The sequence below is a fragment of the Lycorma delicatula genome, chromosome 2, assembly GCF_047948215.1.
Source record: "Lycorma delicatula isolate Av1 chromosome 2, ASM4794821v1, whole genome shotgun sequence".
Classification (NCBI taxonomy): Eukaryota; Metazoa; Arthropoda; class Insecta; order Hemiptera; family Fulgoridae; genus Lycorma; species Lycorma delicatula.
The window spans coordinates 216395655-216422830 of record NC_134456.1 but is presented as its reverse complement, the minus strand read 5'-3'; the positions used below and the strand labels follow the sequence as shown (position 1 = coordinate 216422830).

At 29.4% G+C, this 27176-nt stretch overlaps 1 protein-coding gene across 1 annotated transcript in view; it reads right to left on the bottom strand.

The window, feature by feature from the left end:
- Positions 1-1081: 1081 nt before the first annotated feature.
- Positions 1082-27176, bottom strand: part of LOC142319651 (transcription factor E2F7-like) — a 46156-nt gene continuing 20061 nt past the window's right edge. Inside the window, exons 6-8 of the mRNA XM_075357191.1 lie at positions 17492-17747; positions 16331-16626; positions 1082-1385 (exon numbers count right to left, since the gene is read on the bottom strand). Coding sequence (XP_075213306.1) covers positions 1332-1385; positions 16331-16626; positions 17492-17747 — 606 coding nt within the window. The 3' untranslated portion in view covers positions 1082-1331. The remainder of the gene's footprint in view (positions 1386-16330; positions 16627-17491; positions 17748-27176) is intronic.

Sequence of the window (27176 nt, the reverse complement as noted above, 5' to 3'; positions counted from 1 at the left end):
ATCTCGGTACTTTGTATATCATAGAAAAGATTAGAACAAATATTCTAGGTAACAAATGATTGTAATCCATTCTGTTGATATATTATTCATTATAAATACTGCTTCAATCAGAAACAATGTCACAACCCTACTGCTCACGAAATTTGAGAAACAAAGTTTTAAATAAAAAAAGGCACAACATGTTTGTATTTATATTGTATACAAAGGGGGGGCAAAGGTTATCTTTATTTAACATAATCAATGCCGTACAATGTTGGAAACATTTCATATTACTTGTGATACTGCATATCCATGCAACTATACTGCCCATTCACCATTTTCTTATACATGTTGAGTAATTTTATCATATACCTTAATATTCTGTTTATAAACAATTTTACACAATACTCAATGTGCAATATACTACTCGAGATAAAAATAAAATTTAAGTTAAAATTAGTTGAGTTAAATTTAAAATAGATTAAACATTAGAACTAAACCAACTAAAGGAATTATGTATTAACATCAAAGCAAAAAAAGTAAATAAAATTAGTTACATCTTTGAAGAGTAAATAATACTGGCTATAGTTATTAAAAAAAAAAATAGAGACTAAATTAAAACTCAGTTTCACAAATTTAAGTGAATGTCATATTCCACTGAGAAAAAGTTTTAAAATCTTGATTTTCATGTGATAGATGAATTTCAATACATTATGTTATTTTTAGTTTTTGAAGTAAAATGATATTTCAGTATCCAACCCAAAAATGCAGAATACAGTTGTCACCTGAACCAGAAACAAATGCAGATGATCAGTATTATACAATCAGATGATAAAGAAACAGCCCAGCTCCTATTTTTTCAATATAAGAAAAAAAAAATCAGATTAGTCACAATATCCATGTGACAACAGTTTACAAATTCTCCTTTAAAAAAGTATTGATATTATGTTCAAATAATGTTTATCAGGTAATTAGAAATATAGATTTTAATCAACTAAGTTTACTAATTATAAATTTTATCAGTAAATCTAGCAAAAGCATGAGGCAGGATTATGCATGGAACCAATATATTCAGTACATACAGGTATAAAAAAAGTGTCAATTAAACCATACTTTTTATTTACTTTACTCATGAAACACACTAATAATAACATCCATCTAGTCACAATTAAAAGAATTTCAGTTATAAGACACAATGTAACAAATAAGAAAACCTAAAAATGAATGTGATTAAAATAAAACTGTTATAATGTTGAATAGTGAAATAAAATTTTGCTGTAAACAACTTTGTTCAGAAAATTAGTATCTGAAAATGTAAAACAATGAAGTCTTTGAGTGACTTTAGCGTTTCCTTACACAAGTTGCATCCTATGTTCATCCTTCACTGGCCTGATGCTGTTTGTTTTCTGATTTGTCATAGTACAGATAGAACATTCAGATTATTTCCATTTTCATTAACAAATATGAACATTAAATTTTATTTATTTAATCTTAGTAAATATTTTAATTTAAAAATAAAATGTTAAAGTAAACTAGTAAAAATGTTCAGTCAATTCTGTTATTACTCTAAAAAATATTTTTAGAAGACCTTATGAAAAATTGACTTCTTATTGATAAAACAAAATAAGTTACATATTTATGTAAATCTATATTTGTGTTGAAAATATATGTGACAAAATGTGTAAAAGAATTTGTTAATGGGAATTATCATATAGAATAAGAACTTTTCTTCCAGATTAATCTGATTATAAATATTCGTCAGAAATATCCCCATTAAAAATTATAACTTTATATGTAACTTACCTTCTTGCTGCTAACAATTTACCAAGCTTTAATTTGGTGATAGCTTAGTAATAGTTCTACAAGATATGTCTGCAGTAGTGTTGGTATTGCTAATATTAGAGAGGAGTAGATAGTGTACTGCGACAGGACACTGTAGGTAGCAAGAAGCCAGTCACTTTGTTGGACTCCTGTTAAATTTGCATTTTAATTTCCAGTATTTATGAACATTATTTTTCAGTAATGTTTTTCTGTCCCAACTTCTCATTTATGCTTACCTTCACAATATCTCACCAGAATTTAATTACAGATTAGAACAAGGATTACCTTTGAGAAGTCATGGCAAATGTATAACAATGAACATTTATGATAAAATGCCAAAGAAAATCTAGATATGGTACATTCAGAAATTCAAGTTTGTATAGCTAATTTAAGTTACACCTCGCAGTTGATCTTAGGAGCAACATATCTACCAATATGGTGTATAAAATTGTAATATAATAAAATAAACTGGGAAAAAATATAAATTTCAGTTCTCCAGGAAAAACTCAAAAGAATGAACTTGAAAGTTAACAATGACATCTTTCAAACATGAGCATTAACAAATATTGTATAAATTTTCATATACAGCATAAAACATTTCTGAAATTATTAGAGATTTTAAAATAATAACAGATAAATTGCACACATAAACTTTATGGAAAAGTCTTAGAAGTATGGGTTTTAGATAAAAGATTGAACATAAGCAATCATTTACTCAATACACATAAAAACTTAAAAGAGTTGGAGTGAACACTATTAATTGCTACAAGAAAATCCCTATACAAAGGATTGAAGATGATAATTGATATTAAAAAACTGATGTTTCTTTTATGATCAAATTCATATTGATACAAAAATAAGGCAATAAAGCAGCAGTAGTGTATGCACGAGTATAAAACCTACCCCAAAAAAAGCTTTTGAAAACTAAATACCTTTAGAATTTTATTACTAAAGAATAATCATATTTAATATTATTGAATAAATTACTTTTTTTAATTAATTTTATCATGTGATTACAATTGAAGATAAACTGACAGGAAACTAATGTTACTCCTGCAACAGGCAATTTTTATCAAATGTGAAAACTTTTTTGTTTAATTGCACTGTATCTATTAATGAAATATACATTTTGTTTATACAATATTATTAAATATTTATGTACATTTTCTTGAACATTTTAACTTCATCAGACATATCTTGCAGAGAGAAATGAAACCCTGATTTAAAAATATCTTGTATCAACTTAACAAAAGATCATGAAGTATACTTTGCACAAAAACTCAGATAAGGAAATACAGCCCAGAGATTAAAAAAACTAGAATGAAAATGTAACATAAATTTGCAAGACAACTCTAGCTTAAATATTTACCAACTTTCTGAACAGACTGTATGCAGACATACAATAGAACTACCATATATTTTGGAGTTTCAGAAATTTAGTCCAAAAATATTACATCGAATTCCATAAATAAACTATTTATGAATTTTAATATGTAATTACAGTTAACTTCTGACAATCTGCAAGCAATTATTAATTCACTTTGCATTGTAAAGTTAATAGAATATTTTTAAAGATTGTTTTATAAAAGAAAATCAACCCAGAAAATATTTAAAGTGATATTAAGCTACCAATTGTACATTCCCAATTTATAATTATATTAAACAATAAAATAGCAGCTGTAATATTGAACAAAATTAATAAAAACAAAGCTGGAAGGTAACACACAATCACACTAACTTTGCTGTGAAGCAAGTTTGTTTTTTTACTAAAAGTCATAATTAATTATTGTAAATCAAAGAAATGCTAAATCAAGTCATAAAAAAAATTAATAATCATTGAATAAAAAAATTGATTTTCTTATTCTGAGGCACAACTGATTTTTAAAAAATATGTTTAATTTACTTAAAAGCAATTTTTTCCTTTTTAAAACATTTCCAATAGTCTTTTATACATAATAACAGATTTTAAATATAAGGAAATTTATTTGCCATTTTTAAAGTATTATTTAATCTATAAACTTGCAAAACAATGCATACATTACTCAAATTTCACATAACAAATGTTATTTTTGTAAATTTATCAGGAGTCAAATGTATTTTATTAACATAATTTTAATATTTATTATGCATAACTATCATACTATAAAGTGAGAGGAAGAACTATTGTATTCGAACACTTTTGTAGCTAAATTTTAACTTATTTAGTGAAGTACAATTTTATACAGCTTACTAATTATATATTATTTATTTAATAATATATGACACATGTATTATAGATATTTATTTAAAAATAAAACAAGAACAAAATCTACAACAGAAAATCAAATTATAAAAAGCAGTAAGTAAAAATGATAAATAGTACAGAATAATAATAAAACTTAATTTCTAGGTATGGTACACATTTTTTTTTACAAAATTTTAATAGATGTTTTTCATTGTCATAAATGAATGAACTATTGTATAATATTCACTATATATATTTTATAATTTAATCCCTAATAGTACTAATAATAATAAAACTGTCTACTAATATAGCTACAATAATGAATATGAGTTTTAATAATATTAATGGAATGATTGATTATTATCAAACAGTAATTTATAAATGAAAAAAAAAATATCTTAAATATTAATATAATCTGTAATTATAAAATACAATGTAGTCTCACTGTAACATTCTCATAGTATATAAACAAACATACACACACACACACATACAAAATATACAGTAATATATATATATACATAGTAGATCAACCCAAGTACAGAATAAATGAAATAGGATTACTCACCTTATTTCATTACACAAGCAGAAGTACTTTTGTGAACTCAATTCGCAACATCAGCTGCATCACATTTATATACTTATATTTAAATACTTCAAAAAATATCATAAACTGGCAATATGCAATATCATTTATATTGAAGTGAGTAAAGTAAATTCAGTGAAATGGTCAGCATATAATTTTACTTTACTTAAGTTTTTGATTTTACTTTTAAAGTTTTGTAATTTTAATTTATTTGTTTATAATGATATGAATAAAATTGAAAGTGATAAAAAGGAAACCTAAACCGACGATTGTTAACATCTATATGCCTACAAGCACCCATGATAATGATGAGGGAGAGTGTGTATACAAAGAAATTGATGAAGCAATTAAACACATAAAAGGAGATGAAAATGTAATAATTAGAATTGATTTATTAATTTAATAAAGATTTGAATTGCAGAAAGGCTCCTGGAATAGACGGAATACCTTCAGAATTACTGCGCAGTTCAGGTGAGGAAGCAATTGATAGATAATACAAACTGGTTTGTAATATTTATGAAAAAGGGGAAGTTGCGTCAGACTTCAAAAAGAAAAAAAGAGTGTTATAGTCATGATAAGCAGGAGCAGATAATTGTGAAGAATACAGAACAATTAGCTTAACTAGCCATGCATAAAAAATCTTAACTAAAATTCTGTACAGAAGAATTGAGAGGAGAGTGGAAGAAGCGTTAGGAGAAGACCAATATGGTTTCAAGAAAAGTATAGGGAAAGAGAAGCAATTTTTAGTGCTCAGATTAATAGTAGAAAGAAGATTAAAGAAAAACAAACCAACATACTTGGCATTTATAGACCTAGAAAAGGCATTCAATAACGTACTGGAAAAAAATGTTCAGCATTTTTAAAAAATTAGGGCTCAAATACAGAGATAGAAGAATGATTGCTAACATTTACAGGATCCAAACAGCAACAGTAATAATTGAAAACCATAAGAAAGAAGCCATAATAAGAAAGGGAGTCTGACAAGGATGTTCCCTATCACCGTTACTTTTTAATCTTTACATACAACTAGCAGTTAATGATGCTAAAGAACAATTTAGATCCGGAGTAACAGTAAGATGAAAAGATAAAGATGCTATGATTTGCTGACGATATAGTAATTCTAGCTGAGATTAAAAAGGATTTACAAGAAACAATGAACGGCATGGATAAAGTCCTACACAAGAAATACTGCATTTAAATATACAAGAACAAAACGAAAGTAATGAAGTGTAGTAGAAATAATAAAGATGGACCACTGAATGTGAAAATATGAACGAGCTTTCAGTCAGAAATATAATTTGTTTACATCAAAAATTAATTTAAATGTTAGGAAAAGATTTTTGAAAGTATATGTTTGGAGCGTAGCTTTATATGGAAGTGGAACTTGGACGATCAGAGTACCTGAGAAGAAAAGATTAGAAGCTTTTGAAATGTGGTGCTATAGGTGAATGTTAAAAATAAGATGGGTGGATAAAGTGACAAATGAAGAGGTGTTGCGGCAAATCGATGAAGAAAGAAGCATTTGGAAAAATATAGTTAAAAGAGACAGACTTATAGGCTACTTATTAAGGCATCCTGGAATAGGCGCTTTAATATTAGAGGGTCAGGTAGAAAGACAAATTGTGCAGGCAGGTAATGATTGGAATATGTAAAACAAATTGTTAGGGATGTAGGATGTAGGTGGTATACAGAAATGTATACTAGCACTAGATAGGGAATCTTGGAGAGCTGCATCAAACCATTCAATTGGCTGAAGACAAAAAAAAGTGATATCGCATTGTTCACATGTGTAAAAAAATTGCTATATTTTAATATTTTTGAACTTAATTTTAAATTAATTTTAATATCAATTTTAAATTAAAAAAAAAAATAATTAAATAAAAGTTTTTTAAATTTTGTATAAGCTTTTAAAGTATGACGATCAAAAGTATATTTAAATCTTCTTTAAAAGATTTTAATAAAATAAAATTAGTTAAAAAATTTTTAACATAAAAGATAAAATGAATAAGTGATATGATCAATATTGTGAGTTTATGATGTTTTTTGAAGTGTGTGTATGTATATATATATATATAAAGTAATGCAGCTGATGATGCAAATTAAGTTCACAACTGCTTATTTAATGAAATAAGGTAAGTAATCCTATTTTAATTATTCTGTACTTGGGTTGATCTATTAAATATAAATTAATTTGTATTTGTACAGAAGAGTACGGTTCATAAAAGACTTGATTTTAAAAGTATATATATATATATATATAAAATGTAGGCGATAAATAAAGGTGATATATGTTTTTACACATGCACACACATGAGGGCGAATCAAATTTAAATGGTAATTTTGCTATTCCATGCAGCAAGCAGTTTCAAGCTAGATGGCGGAGTGGGCATTAACGTTCCATGTATTAGAGAGGGGAAACCAGCTTGGATAACTCCTCTCCTTTTTTCTGTCATCAGTACAGTCATGAGTGAGCAAGAGGTTCCATCATCTGTTGCACAGTGTATAATCATAAAAATTTTAAGTAATGAAGGCATTAAATCCATGGAATTGAACTCGTTCAAAGTTACAGTTTGGGGACGCTACACTGTCCCAGAACCAAATGTATACATGGGCCAAACAATTTAAGGGCGGGCAAGAAAGTATAAAAACGAAAAGTCAACACCAAAGATCAAGTCTCACAGCTGACAACACCTGTGCCATTCTAGAGCTTATCGAAGGTGATTGCCAATTCACTGTTGAAGTAATTACGTCAGAAGTGGGTATCAGCTACAGGAATGCTCAATCCATTATCACTCATCATCTTGGGTTTAGAAAAATTAGTGCTCAGTGGGTACTGAGGTTGTTGACCGAAAATCAAAAACAGGTCATGTTAAGAGACCTGTGAGAGACTTCTGAATCGATTTTGGCAAGAAGGGGACAGTCTTTTGAGGTGTACTGTCACATGTGATGAGACATGGGTCAATCACTACACTCCAGAGTCAAAAATGGTGAGTAAGAAGTAGTGAAGGAAGGATAAGGGCCCAGTGAAGGCCAAAACCAGTCTGTCAGCCGGAAAAATTCTTGCAACGATTTTTCTCATTGTATTTTCAAATCAATACTCATTGATTTTCTCCACAATCAATAAACAGTGAATGCGGCTTACTATTGCCGGCTGCTACAGTCAACAAAAGCTGCCTATCAAAACAAAAGACGGGGTGGGGTATGCCCATCAGAGATCGTCATCCTTCTCCATGACAATGCCAGGCTGTGATTCTGACAACGTATTAATTGGAAAAACCCTCAACCACCCTTCCTACAGTCCAGATTTGTCCCCCGTGACTATTTTTGTTTGTGCCCTTGAAAGAATTATTTGGAGGGGAATGATTTGAAAACAATGAAGACGTCGAGAAGCATGTGTACAATTGGTTGACTTCTTATCCTCAAACATTTTAAAAACAAGGAATATTCAAGCTTCCAAACTGTCGGCAAAAGTATGTAGATCATGCTGGAGACAATATAAAGAAATGATGAAGGTATGAATTGAGTACAATATTAATCGATAAATTTGTAACAAAAAAAAAAACCATTTATATTTGATTCAGCTTGTAGTTTGAACAGTTAAAAACATAAATAAAATTAATTCCATTTATTTTAAACAACTCATTTCAGAAAGTCACTATGCACTTGCTCTCATAGATTGATATGTTTACAGATAATATTTACTATAGAACTCAGATAATATAACAACCAGTGTTATTTTAATTGTGGAAGTAATCTTGTATAGATGTATAGTTCAGGATGGATATGATTTGGTTTGCTTACAAACAAGTACCAAATAATAACTCTTCATAATCATTATTCAGAAGTTTTTTTTTACAAAATTTTGAAGATGTACTTGATGTCATTATTTATAAAAGAAAATTTTGTTCAATAACTGGATGAAAACAATAATTTCCAAGTAAATAAAGGGGATTGTCTCAAATCTCTTAGTTTATAACATAAAACATGTAATCAAAAACTTCTACATAATAAAAAATGAGAATATAGGTTCAGTCTGCACTCACATGCATTACTGAAGATATCAGTAATGCAAGTCCTACCTCGTAAGTTTCTTTGAAGAAACTATTAACAGTGACTACAATTGTAACTATTTTCATCTTATTATGTCACAGAAGCAAATATCAATAAATAGTGCTTGGTTTCAATAAAATGATGCATCTTCTGACAAGTAAAGGACATTCTTCTGCAACATCTTTCTTTAAAGATTGCACGATCTCAAAAGGCTTTTAGCCTCTTTACCCCTGGATTTCAGCTTACTATAGATTATTTTCTATAATGAAGAATTCACAACTGACCAGCAAACTTGAACAAATAAATTCTCAGATAACCATCGATACAAAGCACTCAAAAAAAATCAACCAATAACTATATTTTAAAATAAACCAATTGTGTTAGCACTACAAAGCCCCAATTAGAAGATTAGTCACCATATTTTAAAACTTTTTTTTTGTTTTTAAATGTTTAATAAAAATAATCAATAACTATTTTTAATCTATGAAGTCAAATGCACAGTGAACAAACTGTACATTTACATGTCATTAACCCTCAAATAAATATTAATTTTATAACGAACACAATTTAAGTGTATATATTTATTACATCATATAACGATTTATATAAGTACATAATATATACTTACTACAATGATTTTAAAATAAAACCAAACATAAAAAAAACCTGTCAATGAGTTTTCCATTATACATAAAATCACCATCACTAGTATTAAATAATCAATTATAATAATTACTGAATGCCTAAAAATATAAAATACCAAGACAGGCACTACAACTTTAAAAAAAAATACAACTAAATTTTCCATAATTCAAACGTATTGAAATCTATTCTAAAAGGAAGAGAAACTTCTGAAATGAATTGCAAGTTTTAATGTATTTCAATAAATAAAATTAAAAATAAACATAAAAGACTGAAGAAAATAATTAATAAGAAATACTAAAAATTGAGCAAGATTTAATTACAAAATGAGCATTAACAGAAATTTATGAAATAAGTTGCTCTAACAGAATTCAATACAATTTATTTTTAATATTACTGAAATTTAATGCAGTATTTCAGTAATAATTACACAAAATTTTATAAAATGATACAAATAGAGGAAACATTTTTTATGCTTTTTTTTTGTAAATGGCATCGACTACTATAGTCATTAGCTGCTTACAAATGGCAACTTGCAGAGAAACTGCAGCTAATCTTTGAATATAGAACTTTGTCTGTTAAATACAGCTTTTTTGCCATTTGCATTTCACTGATACTTCCTTCATATCCTTAATCTTCAGACATTACTTATTGGGATATCCCAAGCATTCCAGAGCCATAATATTGTAAGGAATGTTCAGAAATTATCATTTATAGAAGACCCAATTGTAAATTATTAAATTCAAAATTAGGAATAAACCTTTATCATTATTAATTTTTTCTACAAGGACCATAAGGTTAATAGTGAATAATCTTATAAAAACTATATGATCCTAATGAACACATTTGAAAAACTTACAATAACTGAATTAACATTTTTATCTAAACTGGTAAATAAATAAGATTTTGATAGCACAAAAAATCCACAAAGTTCATATTTACAAGCCCCGTTTACTTTATAAATGATTGCATTTTGTAATGACATTACTTTGCAATATTTCATTACAAAGTAATTAACATATAAATTGACAAAACAAATTACTTTTGTCAAATAATAACTGATGAAGAATAATAAAAATGGTCATTCCCACAGAGTTAACAAATTGATTACCTTTCATTAAACAGTTTTTTTTTTAATTTTGCTAAATTAAATTATACTAGAAAATTAAAATATAATTAAAAGTAATAACTGGACAGATAAAATTTATTAATAAGATACAATAATTTAATAATTATTTTATTGTTAGGATCAATTAATTATGTTTCAAATCTGCTAAGTTCACTTCCAATTCACACTCATAAATTTAATTTATATTTCAAACCTGATAAGGCATGTGAATTTTTTTTTTGAAACAAAGTAAAACAAAAAATCATGCTTCAGTTCACAAAGCATGTTTTTCTCTTTTCACAGCTAATGTTGCTAACAGCAGCATCATAAAATCTATTCCAAAAGAATTTCATAAAATATTGCTTTTTTAACAGAATATTTAGCAAATTCCAAAAACCAAAGAATACACACCTATGTAAAAAGCATGTATGAACTAAATAAAATCAAAGTGTACTAAAAATATGTTGACTCCTATATTTTGTTTATTTTTTTGGTATATATGTAAGTCAGTGAAAAATCCCTTTAACTGAAAATAAATTTTTTTTCTAGTTTTTCTTTTACTTAAAAAAATTACACATGACAATATTTACAACATTAATTTTGAAACTGAAAGAACTAAGTTTCAAAATTGATCACTGAATTAATTTATTACAGAGTATACTCTGTAATAAATTAATTAAAACTTATGTGCTTAAGGGTATACCAATGAATTAGTTTAGAAATAGCAAACATAAGAAAAATCTACATCCTAATAGGAATAGGTTTATTCAGTAACAAATCTTATTTTACATATCTCTATCAAATTATTCTTAAACTCACGATTGATCAGGTAGACTAAACAGGAAAAAAAACCAGCAATTTGTAAACACTCATCTATGTCTGTGATGATACTATATACACTTGCCTAGAGTTTAAAATGTTCAATTAATATGGGTTTTTGATTTGAATTACACCGTTTTAAAACCACTCCTTAAAAGATAATTTTTCACCAGACACAACTATATTTAGAAATAAGAACAGAAATAGCTGCTAAAATATTCCTATTTTCACCATTAACTGGCAGTTAATGACACTTTTTACTATCATAAACACGTGCTGTGATAATTATATACCTATATGGACAGGAAAAGATAACTTACAGGATTTTGTAACTAATCTAATATTTTATACTACATTATACGTTCAACACAAAAAAAAAGAAGATATCCGTATGGATGTAAATGTATGTGGATTGCTTTTCACTAAATACCTTAAGACTGAATGAACAGAATTTGGTTTACCTTGATCAGTAGATATGTATACATGAAGCATTTATTGTGTTAAATTTTTGTGAACATGTTCTAAAAGAATGAGGGAAATTTACAATTTTTTTATTTTGACCTTTTTCTTAGGACGATTTAGAAAAAAAAAATGTAGCACTTATGTAGTAAATATTTAATTTATTTTCTTTAAATAATAATTATGCTACGGTTATATATGTTAAGATAGTTAAAAAGTTACAAAGATACTTAGCCGACAGCTAAGCGGAAACATCTTAAAATCATTTGAGAAACTACTATTTATTTTTTAAAAAAACAAGAAACTTCTTACTACAAATAAATTTTATTTGTAGAAAATGCATGCATGTGTATGTTTATCTGAACTAGAGAATCCAAAAAAAAAATTCATGCAGGGTGGAATACATACGAGGGTAAATCAAATATAAACGGAAGTTTTGTTCCTGAGCGTCTATATGGTTGATAGGACTGAGCCTGCGCTTCTAGTATGCTTGGGTGGGGTCAGAGTGGGGAGAGCCAGCCATTCCACACTCCCAACCAATTTGTCAGTAAAGCTCATGATGACAGAGCATCAGGTGCACCCCTCCACTGCATTAACACATAATTATAAAATTTCTTGCTCGTGAAGGAGTTCAAGCAATGGAAATTTTCTGGAGACTGACTGCACAGTTCGGGGAACAAACATTATCAAGGACTCGTGTGTTTATCTGGTACAAAGAGTTCAAGGAAGGATGAAAACGAGTGAAAAATCAGGAACATTATCGCCATCCTCAGACCAGAATTACAGACGAAAACATTCGCATGGTTTGAGACATTCTTGAAGACGATTGACAGGTGAAAGTTCCAAATTGCAGAACAGGTCAGAATAAGTTATGGGAGCTGTCAAGCGATAATCACAAACGACCTACAGTTACACAAAGTGTGTGCCAAATGGGTCCCTCGCCTTTTGACCGCAGAGCAGAAGTTGAGACATTTGGAGGTCTGTCAGAGGTTTACAGAAAGGCTTGTGAAAGAAGATGATACATTTTTGAGTTGGATCGTCACCTGTGACAAAATGTGGGTCCACCACTACACTTCCCAGTCGAAACAAGCCAGTATGGAGTGGTAGTGGAAAGGGGAGGTAGCCCCAATGAAAGCCAAGACTCGACTGTCAGCTGGCAAGGCATTTTGCTCATTGATTTTTTGCATGAGTGAAGTACAATCAATATTACTTACTATTGCGAGCTGTTGAACAAGGTGAGGTCTGCATATCAACGCAACAGATGAGACCACCCGATTTCAGAGGCCAACCTCCTGCACAACACCAGGTCCCATACTGCAGCTCTAATGGTCTCAAAACTAGAAGAAATGCACTGGACTCAACTTGATCATCCTCCCTACAACCTGCACCTATCATCCTGCGATTTTCATTTGTTTGGGCCGCAAAGAAGCTCTAGAAGGGCAATGATATGAAGATGATGAGGGACGTGGAGGGATTCATGCGCAATTGGCTCCTGATGCAACCAGCTTTATTCTATGATGCTGCGTTAATAAACCTTCCTTCTCACTAGGAAAAATGTATTTCTAAAGGAGGAAACTATGTAGAAAAATAAATTATAATTGTCTTTTATTTTTCAATAAATAATGTTTTTTTTTTAAAATAAAATCCTGTTCATAACTGATTTACCCTCATATATTAAAAATTGTATTGCACTGAATATTTATAACCAGAGAATTTTGTGTTAACATATTTAACATTTATGTTGTTGGCAAGACAAAGTATAGATGTATCTATAAAGTAAATGCAAGCCTCCCTATTTAAATCAAATTGGTAGGTAATAGAATCTATACTATTAATTATGGAAATTACAACTTTGGTATTAAATAACTGTTCTAATTTTTTATTATTAGAGAACACAGTACTATCTCTGATAGAAAATTATAGCAAAACCAACCACGATCATTTATGTGAATCTAAAATTAGTATGTGTACTTAGGCAATAATTTTTATGTCAAAATCATTTGCTCCTCTGAAAATATGTTTAATCCTTAAACAATTGTATTTAATATTTTTGAACCCTCTAACAATTTTTAAATTTGGATTTTATATATAAGTAACAGTTTAAGAATAAAAGTAACAAAATAATTAAGAATTAAAATTAGTTTACACTAAAAAGTCTGTTAAAAAAAGCAAAAAAAAAAAACAAATTCAGTATTACAACTCTGTATTATTAATTATTGAATGTAGCTAATTAAAAACCTTTCTTTTTTTTTCGCCATACAAGAGGAGAAATCATAAAAAAAAAAAATTAAATACCTTACTTTATTTAAAAGTGTACTGTTATTGTAGAGATTTTAAATGTTTTTATTTCATCCTATACTGCCAAAACAGAAGTTTAAAAATTTCTTCCTGATACATGCATATTCTACATGAGTATAAACATAACATATATGAAAAAATTAAATATTTTTGATTCGTAAAAATTCAGAAATAAGATAAGTTTTAAAATAACATATTAGTAACAACTTAATGTTAAGTTTTTTAAAAAAATAATTAAAACCATAAATATTATATAAATATGTTAACAAATTAAATATTTATGCTTTGTAAATATTCAAAAATAAAATAAGTTTTAAAATAACGTATTGTAGTAACTTAATGTTAAGAATTTTTTTTTCTTCAAATAATTAAAACCATAAATACAAATAAAATGAATGAGATCGTAACTTACATTTAATAAGGACTCAATTTTAAGCTAAAAGGCACTTTTTTCAAAGTAGTTTTATTGCACAGACCAATATAAAATACTGAATTAATTATAATAAATCTTATTAACTAAAAATAATAATATGAGTAAGTCTAAAAGTATAAATACAAATATTTTCCAATAAAAATGTATTTATATAAATATGTATAACTATAAAATTTATATTTTATAATCTTTTATATGTAAAAAACTATCAATATAAAATCATTTATAACAAGTGACTTAGTACACAAATGGGGTTTTTAGACTAAAAAAAAATAAAAAAATTTACTGTTATAAATATAGTTCAGTCTAATAATAATAATAATAATAATAATACAAGATTTAATGAATTTCTTTTCTTTATATTTCTAAAATGATATATAACAAGGCTGAACATAGAGACCATGATTTCAATTTTTCTTTTCATTACAATTTACTTGGTTAAAATTAAGTAAATTAGTTTAGAAACTGTAAAGTAAGAGAATAATATGATTCTAGTTGCAAAAAAAATAAACTTATCTAATAACTTTGCTGTTACACAGGCCAGTATTTGTGAGTGGTTGAGTGGGGTGGGAGGGGAGAGAGAGAGTGTGTGTTTATAATGAACTTCTTGGTACAAAAATTTCTCATTTTACAAAAATAAACATTAAAATTTATCCGTTATTAATAATTTACTTATGTATAAAAATTTTTCAACTTAATTCATACAGTGCAAGAGTTCAAATGAACTGAAAAAACCTATAAATTTTTGTAGTTCCCAATTCTAACTAATATTACTGACATATTAAACCTTAAGCTACTTCAAAGCAGAAATAAAAAATCTGGTAAGGATATACTTTATAGAAGGCATATAATAAATAAAAGGATTTAAATTAATTCGAACATTACGTAGATAAATGTTATAATTTGAATGACTATGTGGCCTGTGCATAAACTAAGTAACTAATATATATCTCTTTTATTAACAAGATACAGAATCTTGAATAAGCTTTTTTGTGAACTTCATGAAACAAAGTAAAACAAATTATTTCAGATGTTAAGTACACAGCATACAGAATGAAGGGTTATATCATTTTTATCATTTCATTCTGTATAACTTAAGAATTGAATTCATCCAATATTAGACATCTGAAAAAAATAACTGGGGTTTTAACAAGTTACCATAACTAATAATGAATAATATTATTAAAAGTGGTTCATTTTAACATCACTTACATCATTACAAGTAATAATTTAAAAAATATTTCTAAAATAACCGTGGCAAAAATGAGACAACACTATTAATAAAAATCGTAATATGATATTTATAAAGTAATTAATAAACAAATTTTCTAAATTAGACATGGATATTTTTTTAATTACTTCATGGATATGATGGTTTACACAACCTGAGATACCCATATCACTGAGATATAATAATCCAGTTCCTGGATTATTATATCTCAGTGATTAGTAACAAATGGTTCATACATGTATATCAATAAGTAAGAAATTCACAACCATGTACAACATAACAGTAAAAAATCTTCACGTACAAAAAACCCACAATTACTTTTCAGAAATCTAATAAAACTAATATTAAATACATATAGAAAAATAAAACTATCACAATAATTATATAAATTTTATGCAATAAACTTTTATGTATTAATATAATAATAAAATAAGTAAAGTCATTCTTTTACATAAAAAAAGTCAAATTATAAATCTTGTATATTATATTAAATATTTTCTTTTAAAACAATATTTATATATATAAAACTTATATTTTTATTTATATTTTATAGAATATTTCATGTAAAAACAAAAGAATAAAAACAAATATTTATTTTCTAACAATATAATAATTATTTAAAATTAATTTGTTATTAACTAATATTAAGGAATTTTTACTAGCTGCATAGATTTACCAACCTTTATGGCTTTATACAATGAACCTGGCTCAAGTTTAATAGTAGGATGTTGAATAATGATACTTCTCAGAGGTTTGCATGCCTTAAGATCAAACTGTTTATGAATAACATTCTCTGTCACAGGTTTAAATACGATATTCATATCTGAATTGAAGACAAGTCTTTTCTTAGCCACAGGTTCTTTATTTTTTGAAGGTGTGAAAGATATTGGTATTGTATCTATATTAATCGATTTTGATACATCACTCACACCGAATATATCTGTTTCAAAATGAACCGATGTTTGTGCAGACTGACCTGTAAGTGAGAAAATAGTAAATAAATTGTAACTTGGTAATTTATTTTTACTATACACTATTTAGAAAAGTATATAGCATATTATTCATTGAAAAATTATAGTTTGAATTGTCAGGATTGTTATGACGTCATTTTGTCTGTATACGTGTTTTTATATAAATTTATTTTTAAAAACAGATAAAACAGATTCCTTTTTTTAGATATTTTTCAATATTGAAAGCGATTCTTGTTTTGGCTTAAAAGTATAATACAACATTCTTCTGCTACATATCAATTCTTTTTTTTTTTTTTTTTTTTTTTTTTTTTTTTTTAAATAAAAGTAAAGTTTCTTACTCTTCTTCATGTTTACTTAACATTATTTTATTTTTGTATAACAATAATTTTTTTCAAAAAATTACTTTTTTTTAATTTTTTCCCCAAATAAATTACAAGAGATATAGTTCTGGTGCTTGTTTTATTAAATTTTTCAGGTAAAAAATAATAATATGAAATCATTAAATTTACCCATTAATTTATGCCAAGAATTTCAGTATGGCTTCATTTTTAACTTCAGTGAATTTTTTTTTTATAGGCTATAAATAAAAAAAGCATCTCTGAACCCATGTTTGTATGAACTTTTTTCTTTATTTTCACTAGTAGAACATGCTCTGAAATTACTTCCTTATCTTCATGAGACATCTGCATATATATATATATATATATTTTTTTTTTTTCCTTCTAAATTTCATTATTATTTTTTTAATAGATACAGATATTTTATCTTATCTATCCCACTTTTTTCAAATAATAAATTGATTACATACATATTAACAAGATTTAAAAAAAAAAGATAATTTGAAAATTATTTTGAAGTACTTCTACTTACCTTTTTGAGACAAAACTTTGTATTCTGATGATCGTTTACACTTCATACAGTTGCACTTTGTATCAAAACATGGACCAGAATATACAAATCCAGGCTTCTTTAAAGGATTATTTGGACCGTCAGGTTTGAATCTTTTAACAATTCCTAAAGCCAGAAGCATATTTGAAATGTCATACAAACGCCTACTTTTTGTCTTATTGGACTCGTTACCATCAATGAGAACAGCTGCAGCCATATCTAAAGTAATTGGGGTTTTCTGCAAAAATAAAACATAAAAATGATAGCCGATTAAAAAATTTACTATAGCAAAAAAAGCAGTTAAATTACTTAGTTATCTGCTTTCTTTAGTGTCATATTTAGAATGTTGAGAAGTAAACAGATTATACTAATTTTGACTCCTATGAAAAAAAAACTGAAATTGCTTGTTTAAAAATTAAAACATGGCTTTACCTTAATAAATCTTCAATCAAATATATAATCCTTCAACTATTTACATTCCTAAAGAAACATACTTCTTCAGGCCTTCCTACAATTCATTTACAATTATAAATTAATCTTGAAAAAGCAGTTGATAATGTAACAGTCTAAAATTTTTCATTTGAAATGTAACAGGTAAGAAGTTTACAATATCTTTTTTTTACTGATTTTGCCGAAAAGTATGGTATTAGTTTTGGTTGCATGGTGAGAGTGAAAATAAATTCTCTTTATGTTTTGAGGTATGAGGAGTATAAAAATATCATTCACTTAAAATTGTGGTTTCCCTTACATATTAATTTATAGGCCTATGTATAAAATTTTATGGGACAAAAATCTCTAAAAGTATTAGATCAATTTTATTGAAATTTAGATATGCTGCAATAGTGTATACATAAGTGGTTACATAAGTGAACACCTGTTCAAGATTGCTCGAGTCGTTCTTGAATTACACTTAATTTAAGGTTGAAAATATTTGAGTGGAGCATGTTAGAAGTGTGGTCAATTATGATGCTGCAAGTTGGAACATGAAAACAAAATAAAATAACAAAAAGTCAGTCTTCTTGGGCAGAACTGTGCAAGAATTTTCTAAAATATGCTACAAATACAAAAAGAGAATTTGTTTATATTAGAGTTACTATAAAATAATTAAACAGCTATAAAAAGATGAGATTTTGAATTTCAGAAAATGATAGAAACCTAACTACTACCTGATCTGAAAATGAAGAAGGAATCAAGATAAAGAAAAGTGAGTAAGAAACTGCATTTGAGACAAACAATCCCAGCAGAAGAAAATTCTCCATACCGTAAGCACCCACCCCTCCCACAATTTATTTAGAAGATTGTGGAATTTTTATCCAGTTGGCAGCAGCATATTACTTAAATTTAGAGCCAGCCTAGAATACGAACAGAGGAGCCTCTAAAGGACCATTTCATGCTTCTCAAGATCTGCAAATGTAGAAATATTCAACTGAGGATAAACCATTCAGCAAGACCTTAAAAAAAAAATAGGCAAGTGTAATAAAGGATACCCCAATACTTTTTAATTTGTAAATTGAAGAAAGAAAAGAAATATGTAAGAAAATTTAAGGAAAATTGAATTTTTATTTTTATTACAAGTAAAAATGAGTTAAAAGTGATAAATGAATTGGAAGTGATGGCTTCTGGAGGAGAATCTCCGTTTAAAAGAAGACAAAAGTACAAAAAAGTAATGAAATTCAACAGCGGGTAATGTGAAATTGTCGGCCTCCGTGGCACGAGTGGTAGCATCTTAACCTTTCATTTGGAGATCCCGGGTTCAAATCATGGTTAGGCATGGCATTTTCACACACACTACAAATCATTCATCTCATCCTCGGAACCAATACCTAATAGTGGTCCCGAAGGTTAAACAAAAATAAAAAAATGTGAAATTAAATTACTATCGTATAACATAATTCACCAGATGTTGCAGAAATTTAATCCTCCAAAATTGAAAAAAAATAAAAATTAATCTGCTACAATCAAACATAAATAGAAATTGGAAATATATATTTTTTTAAATATCTGCACTAATACTTTATGTTCAACATGGAGAATAAGGAAGACAAAAAAACAAAGAACAATGGCTTTTGAAATTTGGTGTACAGAAGTTTTGAAGACAAATTTGAAGAGAGGTTTGTGGCAGAAATTTGAGAAAGGGAATAAAGTGGATAAGCCATACATCAACACAATCAGGGTTAATGAATTTAATCCTAGAAGGAAGTGTAAGGGGATAAAAACAAGATTAGATTATGAAAACTATCAGTAAAGAAGTGGATGAAAGCGGTATGTTGGGGCTACAAGATTACCATAGAATATAAAGTTAATAGAAAAGTACAATAAAATCATGATTAAAAAAAAATAGTTTTTATTTAAATGGGTCTTTGTAAAAAAAATGTTGACTTTTTCTGCTACTGATCTTTAAAAATCTTTTACTACAGAATTATGGCACTTACGCATACATTTTTCTTTTGTTAAACTAAAATATACTTTATAAACAGAAAATGTAAATATAATTGCGTTTTAACATACAATCTTGACAACCAGCTTTTATAATTGTAAATGAAAAAGCCTAAAAGAAATCTGCCATTATTACACGCCTTCCCAGCAATGATACCATATTCTCTTTTGCTATGCTTTACTTAAAACTGGTTTGCTACACACTTTGAAACCATAAGTAAATTGACTGACAAATTTTAACATGAATGAAGAATATCCAATGAACTCCTTGTCGAATACAAACATTAATAATTTACATTACTTCTCAAGAACAAACACATATTGAGAGTACACCAACACAATGACAGATAACAGAACAATTAAAAATAATAAGTTACTAAAATAAAAAAAATACAGATTTCAACAAGAATAACAAGTAAGACTAAGTAAGATAAAAATAATAGTAATAAGTGAGATAATAGAATCAAACTTAACAACTGACATCAAAATGATTAACAGTTAAACAATGTTTAGAGATAATATGACCAACACAAGTTATACTCCTTAATGTATATAATCAAGTCAAATAATCTTAAATGATAATAGAGTTTTCACGTTACTCATCACCACATAAATGTAATATAACCAACTGTAACATAACAATCTGAGATGACAGATGATATAATATAGAAGCCTATAAAAAAAATTGACATGATAGTTGTCTTCCTGTCTATGGATTTGATATCCTGTCATCATGTATCACCTATGTCTAACACATGGAACCACTATTGTCCAACAAATTCACCATTAGATGGGGTTCACATGTATTTAGAAATGTAGTTCGTGCTTACCCTCTGGATTTCCTCACTCACAAATATATGTGGACATTGTGTTCCTTATGAACCATGGCGCCTCCGTTAGATCTTAAGTACTTTGTTAAGAATTAGAATAAGAATTTAAAATCTTGTTACAGTGATGGCAGTTAAAGGCGTTAGTTTTCTTACTGACCACTAGGGCATCTTGCCTCTACGGTCAGTTTGTTCAGTTGGCTTTCTCCACTTATTATGGCAACATGTCACATTAATTTATTCATACATAGTAATTCTTTATCATGTTCAATCATTACAATTGTGTTATGTTTTATATTCAAATCATATTCAATCTCTTCTATAAGTGTACATTTGTAATTTATCTAAACGCTTTCAACAGCTATCATCAGACAATATAACACATTCGTTCAAGTTAATAAACATGGTTAAGATGACATTCAGTCACAGCTTGAAGCTGATGACAAAGGTGACACTGTCTCTTCAGAGAGAATACAAATTTAAGATGATCTGTGTAAAATTGAATGTAAATTAAAAATGTTAATAGATCAAACATGCATTAAAGAGAAATCACTCAATAAAAACATTAAACAAATTTTGGTCATGCCAATAAAATTTAGTAACAGCCAATAAATCTTATTATTTTTCAATGGTTATTTACTGGAATGGCGACACTATCATAACATGTTTAATGATTTAGTTCATTCCAGAGTTTATTTATCTAATATGCAAAAACTACGTTACATTAAACATTCATCATTAAAAGATTAAGCTTTAAATATTGTCAAAAATTTACCGATGACCAATGAAAATTACTTGGTTGCGTTAGATTTATTATAAAGAAATTTGATAAATATGTTATTTCTATCCATAACGTCGAAAATATTTTAAGAATAGACTCTACTAATAAGGAGTCTGCTCCTAATTTGTCCAGTTTGGTTAATAAAATAACTTCATGTGTGAATTCATTTGAAGCCATGAAAATTGTATACATATTTATGAGCTCATGGTCATTCAGTTTTTAAGTTCAAAATTAATTTTAATACTTCAAAAATTTGGATGGAAAACTATCAAATGAAAATTTCCCTAATTTTAAAGGCTAGGTAGAATTTCTTAATTCAAGAATAAAATTATTTGAAAATATTAACATGAACACAGATTAAAACTTACATGCAAGTATTAACAATTCTCCTATTATGCATCATTACAATAAATTAAGTAAACAAAATAAAAACTCTTTTTATAATGCAAACAAAGGTTCTAAAAATAATGTTGTCAGTTATCATTCGAAATCTAAAGCTACAATGTTTATTGTGAATTCAGATCACTATCAATATTGCAACATAGATTTTGATCTGTCTATTGAAAAGCGAAAGGCCTTTTCTGACTAGGAACAAATGTTGTAAAAATTGTTTGCGTACAGGTCATTCTGTTAATGATTATTTTATTTTAATAAGCATGCATGTAAAGCCTGTTCTAAAAAACATCTCTGATTCATTTAGATGAAGTTGATAGAAAGCAATTAATCAGAAAACAATATTTGTGCTCTCAAACTTCAAATAAATAAAAACATTTTATCTACTGCAGTATGTAATACTAGTGACAAATTTGAAAAAGTTCATTCATGCAGAATCCAGCAAATTCTGGCAGCCAAGCAAATTTTCATACAGATGAATTTGCACGTAAATCAGGACTTACTCTTATTAAAAATAACCTTCCTGTATCAGGTATAAATAACACAGAATAGAAAGATGAGGGACCACTGTCATTTCACCAGTAGATATAGAGCAGCCCTATGTAACTGGGCAGCTTGAGGAGAATCACACAGAACTGCATCCCAGTATTCATCCATAACTTATCCAGTTACGATGCCCACTTTATCATCAGGGAACTAGAATGTGATCTTCACCAGATAATGTGATTCCAAAAACAATGGAAAACTACATAACATTCACTAAAGGCGATTGCGACCTGTTGGTAAAGTATGTCAACTCCTTTCAGTTCATGGCAGCCAGTCTGGAAAAGTTAGTCTTGAACCTTTCAAAAGACGCCTTTTCACCCATACAGGATGGTTCTTTCACAATGAAGATATACCGCTGGTGACAAGAAAAGGTGTATACCCCTATGAATACACTGACTCATGGTCTGGGTTGGACGAATCCTCTACCACAAGAAATGTTCTACAATTCCATGACTGATTCACACATAACCAATGATGAATACAATCATGCTAAAACTATAATAGGATCACTTCAACTGTCGCAGGTTGGGAGAGTACAGCAACTTATATCTGAAATGTGACCTCCTGTTACTGGCCAACGTCTTTGAAAACGTTTGTTTGCTATGCTTAAGAACTTATAATCTGGATGTGGTACATTACATATCAGTTCCAGATTGGCATTTGACACTATGCTGTACAAAATACAAGTCCAGTTAGAGTTATTTAGTAATTCCAATATGTACATGTAAATTGAATCAGGTATGAGGTGGAATAAAAACTTGTATTAAGAAACACACTTTAGCCAACAATCTGTACCACAAAAATAGCTACAATTTGAACAAATCACATAAATACATATGTTGTTGTCAACCTCTAGAGCTGAACTATGAGTCGATATCTATCTCATAAAGGATTCAAGTGAATTAAAGATGATAATGATAACAAAGAATATCAGACTAATGTCACATCTGGATAATGGTATGATTGGTCTCATATTAGAAGTTGATGTTGACTATCCATCACATCCGCACACCTTACACAATGATTTACCGTTCCTACCCGTAAATGAAAAGCCACCCAGTTCGAATTGCAGAAAGTTACTGACTACACTGAAACCAAAGAAACACTATGTCTGCCATTAAACTGCCCAGGCAGACAAATAAAAACGGCTTGACTGTTACAAAGGTACACATGTTACAGTTTTGTCAGAGAGATTGGCTTAAATCCTATAACAAACCTGAATACAGAACTTAGGAAGAAGGCTAAAAATAATTTCAAAATGGATTTCTACAAATTAATGAACTCAGTTTTTGGCAAATGTATGGAGAATGCCTGTACTGCATGAATTACAAATTCATAAAATGTCCTAAAAATTTATCCCAACTTGTCATGAAGCTGACATTTAAAGATAGGGCCGTTTACAGAGAACTTAATCTGTGTTGAAATGATTAAAGATACCGTACATCTCAACAAACCTATCTAAATCAATCTCGCCATCTTGGATCTCAGCAAAACATTGATGTACCGTTTCTACTAAGATATAATGAAAGAACAGTATGGTCCCACACTGAATCTTTGTTACACTGATACTGACAGCTTCATCTAAGAAATAGAAACCTACGACTTTTATGAGGATATATGTTGGTATAGTATGTCACATCACTTTTAGACATCCGACTATCCTGAAAACCATCCAAACTATTCGCTGATAAACACAAAGGTCCTCAGTAAATTCAAAGATGAGGTAAATAGTATGGTGATATTACAGTATATCGGGCTGAGACCAAAGCTGTACACCTGTATCACTAAAGATATGGTAATGAAAAAGTGAAAGGAGTAAAGAGAAATGTGGTGAACCATGATATCATTTCCACCAATTACAGAGCCTATCTGGATGATGCCAACTAAGAAGTCCATGTGTGTATTTAGATCAGTAAAACACAGTCTCAATACTATAGTGACAAACAAGCAAGCTTCAGTGAACTACAAAAACAAACCAATGACAATCGACAATGCAAACACCCTAACATGGAGTTATTGCAATACACTGCTACAATTGGTTGGACTGTTTCAATTGTAATATATTTATTCATATTTACTTTATATTTTCATTGTAGAGATGAAGACCAATGTAAAACGTGAAATAGCTGAATGGTTACATCGACCAGGGAGACACAATTACCCAACTTGTAGAATAGAGCTGAGGGGCTTCATCATCAACTGTACCAAGCCGACCTGGTTGAGATGATTCCTTATGCTAAGATAAACAAAGGATACACATGACTATGATAAATTAGTCCCCATTCATAGTTTTGATAAAAAGGAAGACCACTGATGATGTGGTAGCGGCTTTGACTCCCATATGAAAAAAGTATGATATCAAACATCTACACAAGGCACAAGGATGACGGCAAAGAGCGGTACAATTCTAAGGTGAAGGCTTTACTAAAGAAATACAGAATCAACCATTACTCAACCAACTCCGACATGGAAGTAAAAAGGTGGAAAGCATTAATGGAATATGGGTTCCATTGTATAAGTGGCTGGATGTGCTACCGAAAATTGTTCATGAATATAACAATGTGCATCGGACTATTAGAATAAAATCAAAAGATGTTAATAGTGCTAGTACAAAAGAGGATTAACTCCAGTATGATAAGGCCTATTAATATCAAAAAGGCTAGATTAAAAGTCAATGACCATATAATTGGTTTGCTCAGCATTTCTCTTGCCACCACCCCATTCGGTCAGCCTAAAGCATAAGACCGAATGTCTGTGCCACAAACGACTACTGTGCCTCGAAACAGTTTAGCAACCAGTGTCCTAAGTAGCTCCTAGAGTTAGCCTAAAAGTGTGAGCAGAATAAGCGTGGTATCATAGATCACTTGCTTGCGTGTCCCACCGCCCACTTGTCACATATGACTAAAATGGGTAGGCGCAACCCGCCAACTACTAAAACTTACATGACTATCAATATTTAAATTATCTTGTCAAAGACAGCAATTCGCTGCGACGCCTAGGCCAATAAATGTCAGCAAGTTCCTGTCCATCATTAAAGCGCTTGAAGCCTTAATCTTGCTGGTAGCCAGCCATATCTCTCGGTTAGCTTCCTACAGCATTGCGATAAGAGTCTTTTCCCTTAGGCAAATTACTGATGTTAGTTGAACAAGCAACTGCATCAAGGAACTCCCACATGAACTGACAATGCGGCTCTCACCACATTGACTCGCCGTTTGTGAGTGGCCAATTTTCCCCTTGACCTCTAAGTTCCAGGGTGGCCTGAGTTCTGGCCTCACCCTCCAACAGCTGGTCAGTCAAACATCATGTGTTCGTTTGACCGGACCTCCCTGCAGACGCACAGCTCATCAGCTGCCAGGCGGAACCGAAACAAATATTGGTTTAAATTTACATGGTTGGAGAGCACTCGGGCTTCTGTTGCTCTTAAAAATGAAGGAGAGGCATACCATCCCCCCAAATCCTGTATAAACTTACACAAGAATCTTACCTTAGTCATAGCATGCCATTCTTCTATTGTGAGGCTGTAAAGCCTCCTCTGCAGGCAAGAGATGGGGAACTGTTCGAAATTTAGAACCAGTGCATTGAGATCACTTTCCAACCAGCTTGAAACCGAATGTCAAATACCTCGGCTTCCCGCCTCTTCACAATTTTCACTGGCTCGATTAGGAAGAAAACAAATGAGGAGAATGAGATTAGAAAAAAAACAAACGAGAACTTAGAAGATATCAGATACAAAGACTCAAGTCTTGATATCAGAGCCAATGCCAGTGATAATTTTTAAATATGGCTAATGAATAGCTGTTCACAACTGGTATTAATAACAATAACAAGTAGGTCGGTGAAGAAGCAAAAAACTACAACTAGGAAAAAAGGTCATGGAATCGTGTCATTGTTGGGTAATGTTGTTGACAGTGTAATGAATAGAGCTGCAGATTATCTAATGGTAGAAGCTCACTTTCATGGCTATTAGTAATGCAGTCCTGGCACTAAGCTGGAGAAGAAGTGATCCTGATATAAATAAGTTAGTCAGGCATGCAAACAGCACATCACTTATGCTAAATATAAAAATAATGCATCCACAGCTAAAGCTGATACAGAGTTAGCCAAAAGAGATTGGCAACAGGTGATGCCACCTGATTCCAGCTTAACAGAAAGAGCAGCCGCTTGGGAGAGTAACGAATGCGATGAAGTTGAAATTCAGTGGTAGTCATGAAAAAGAAATGTGGTGGTCATTTAAATCTTGAAAATAAATCGGGTGGAAGATTGAATCTGAAATGTAAATCAGGCGGTAGATCAAACTTAAAGGGTGGGTGTAACATTAAAAAAAAGAAATAATAGATAATATACCAATCCATCCACTGAATGTTAAGGATTTGATAGAGTACGTCAGAGCATTAAATATATCTCGCTTTACACGTGTTTTCGTGTGAAATAATTTACTGAATAAGCTGTTGAGGCGGCTGTAGTCAATCTGGATACGACTACAGGACCTGGAACATATTGGGTTTGCTATATGAAGGAGAATATGGCAGTAGACGATTCTGACAGTATTGGCAAAACAACCCCGCTATTAGAATTGATGTGCTACTTCGGTGAGAGCAGTGATGTTACCTACAACTATAACAGATACCAGGCTAAGGATGATGTTATATGCAGTCATTTATGCTTACATTTCTTGTGTAGACTG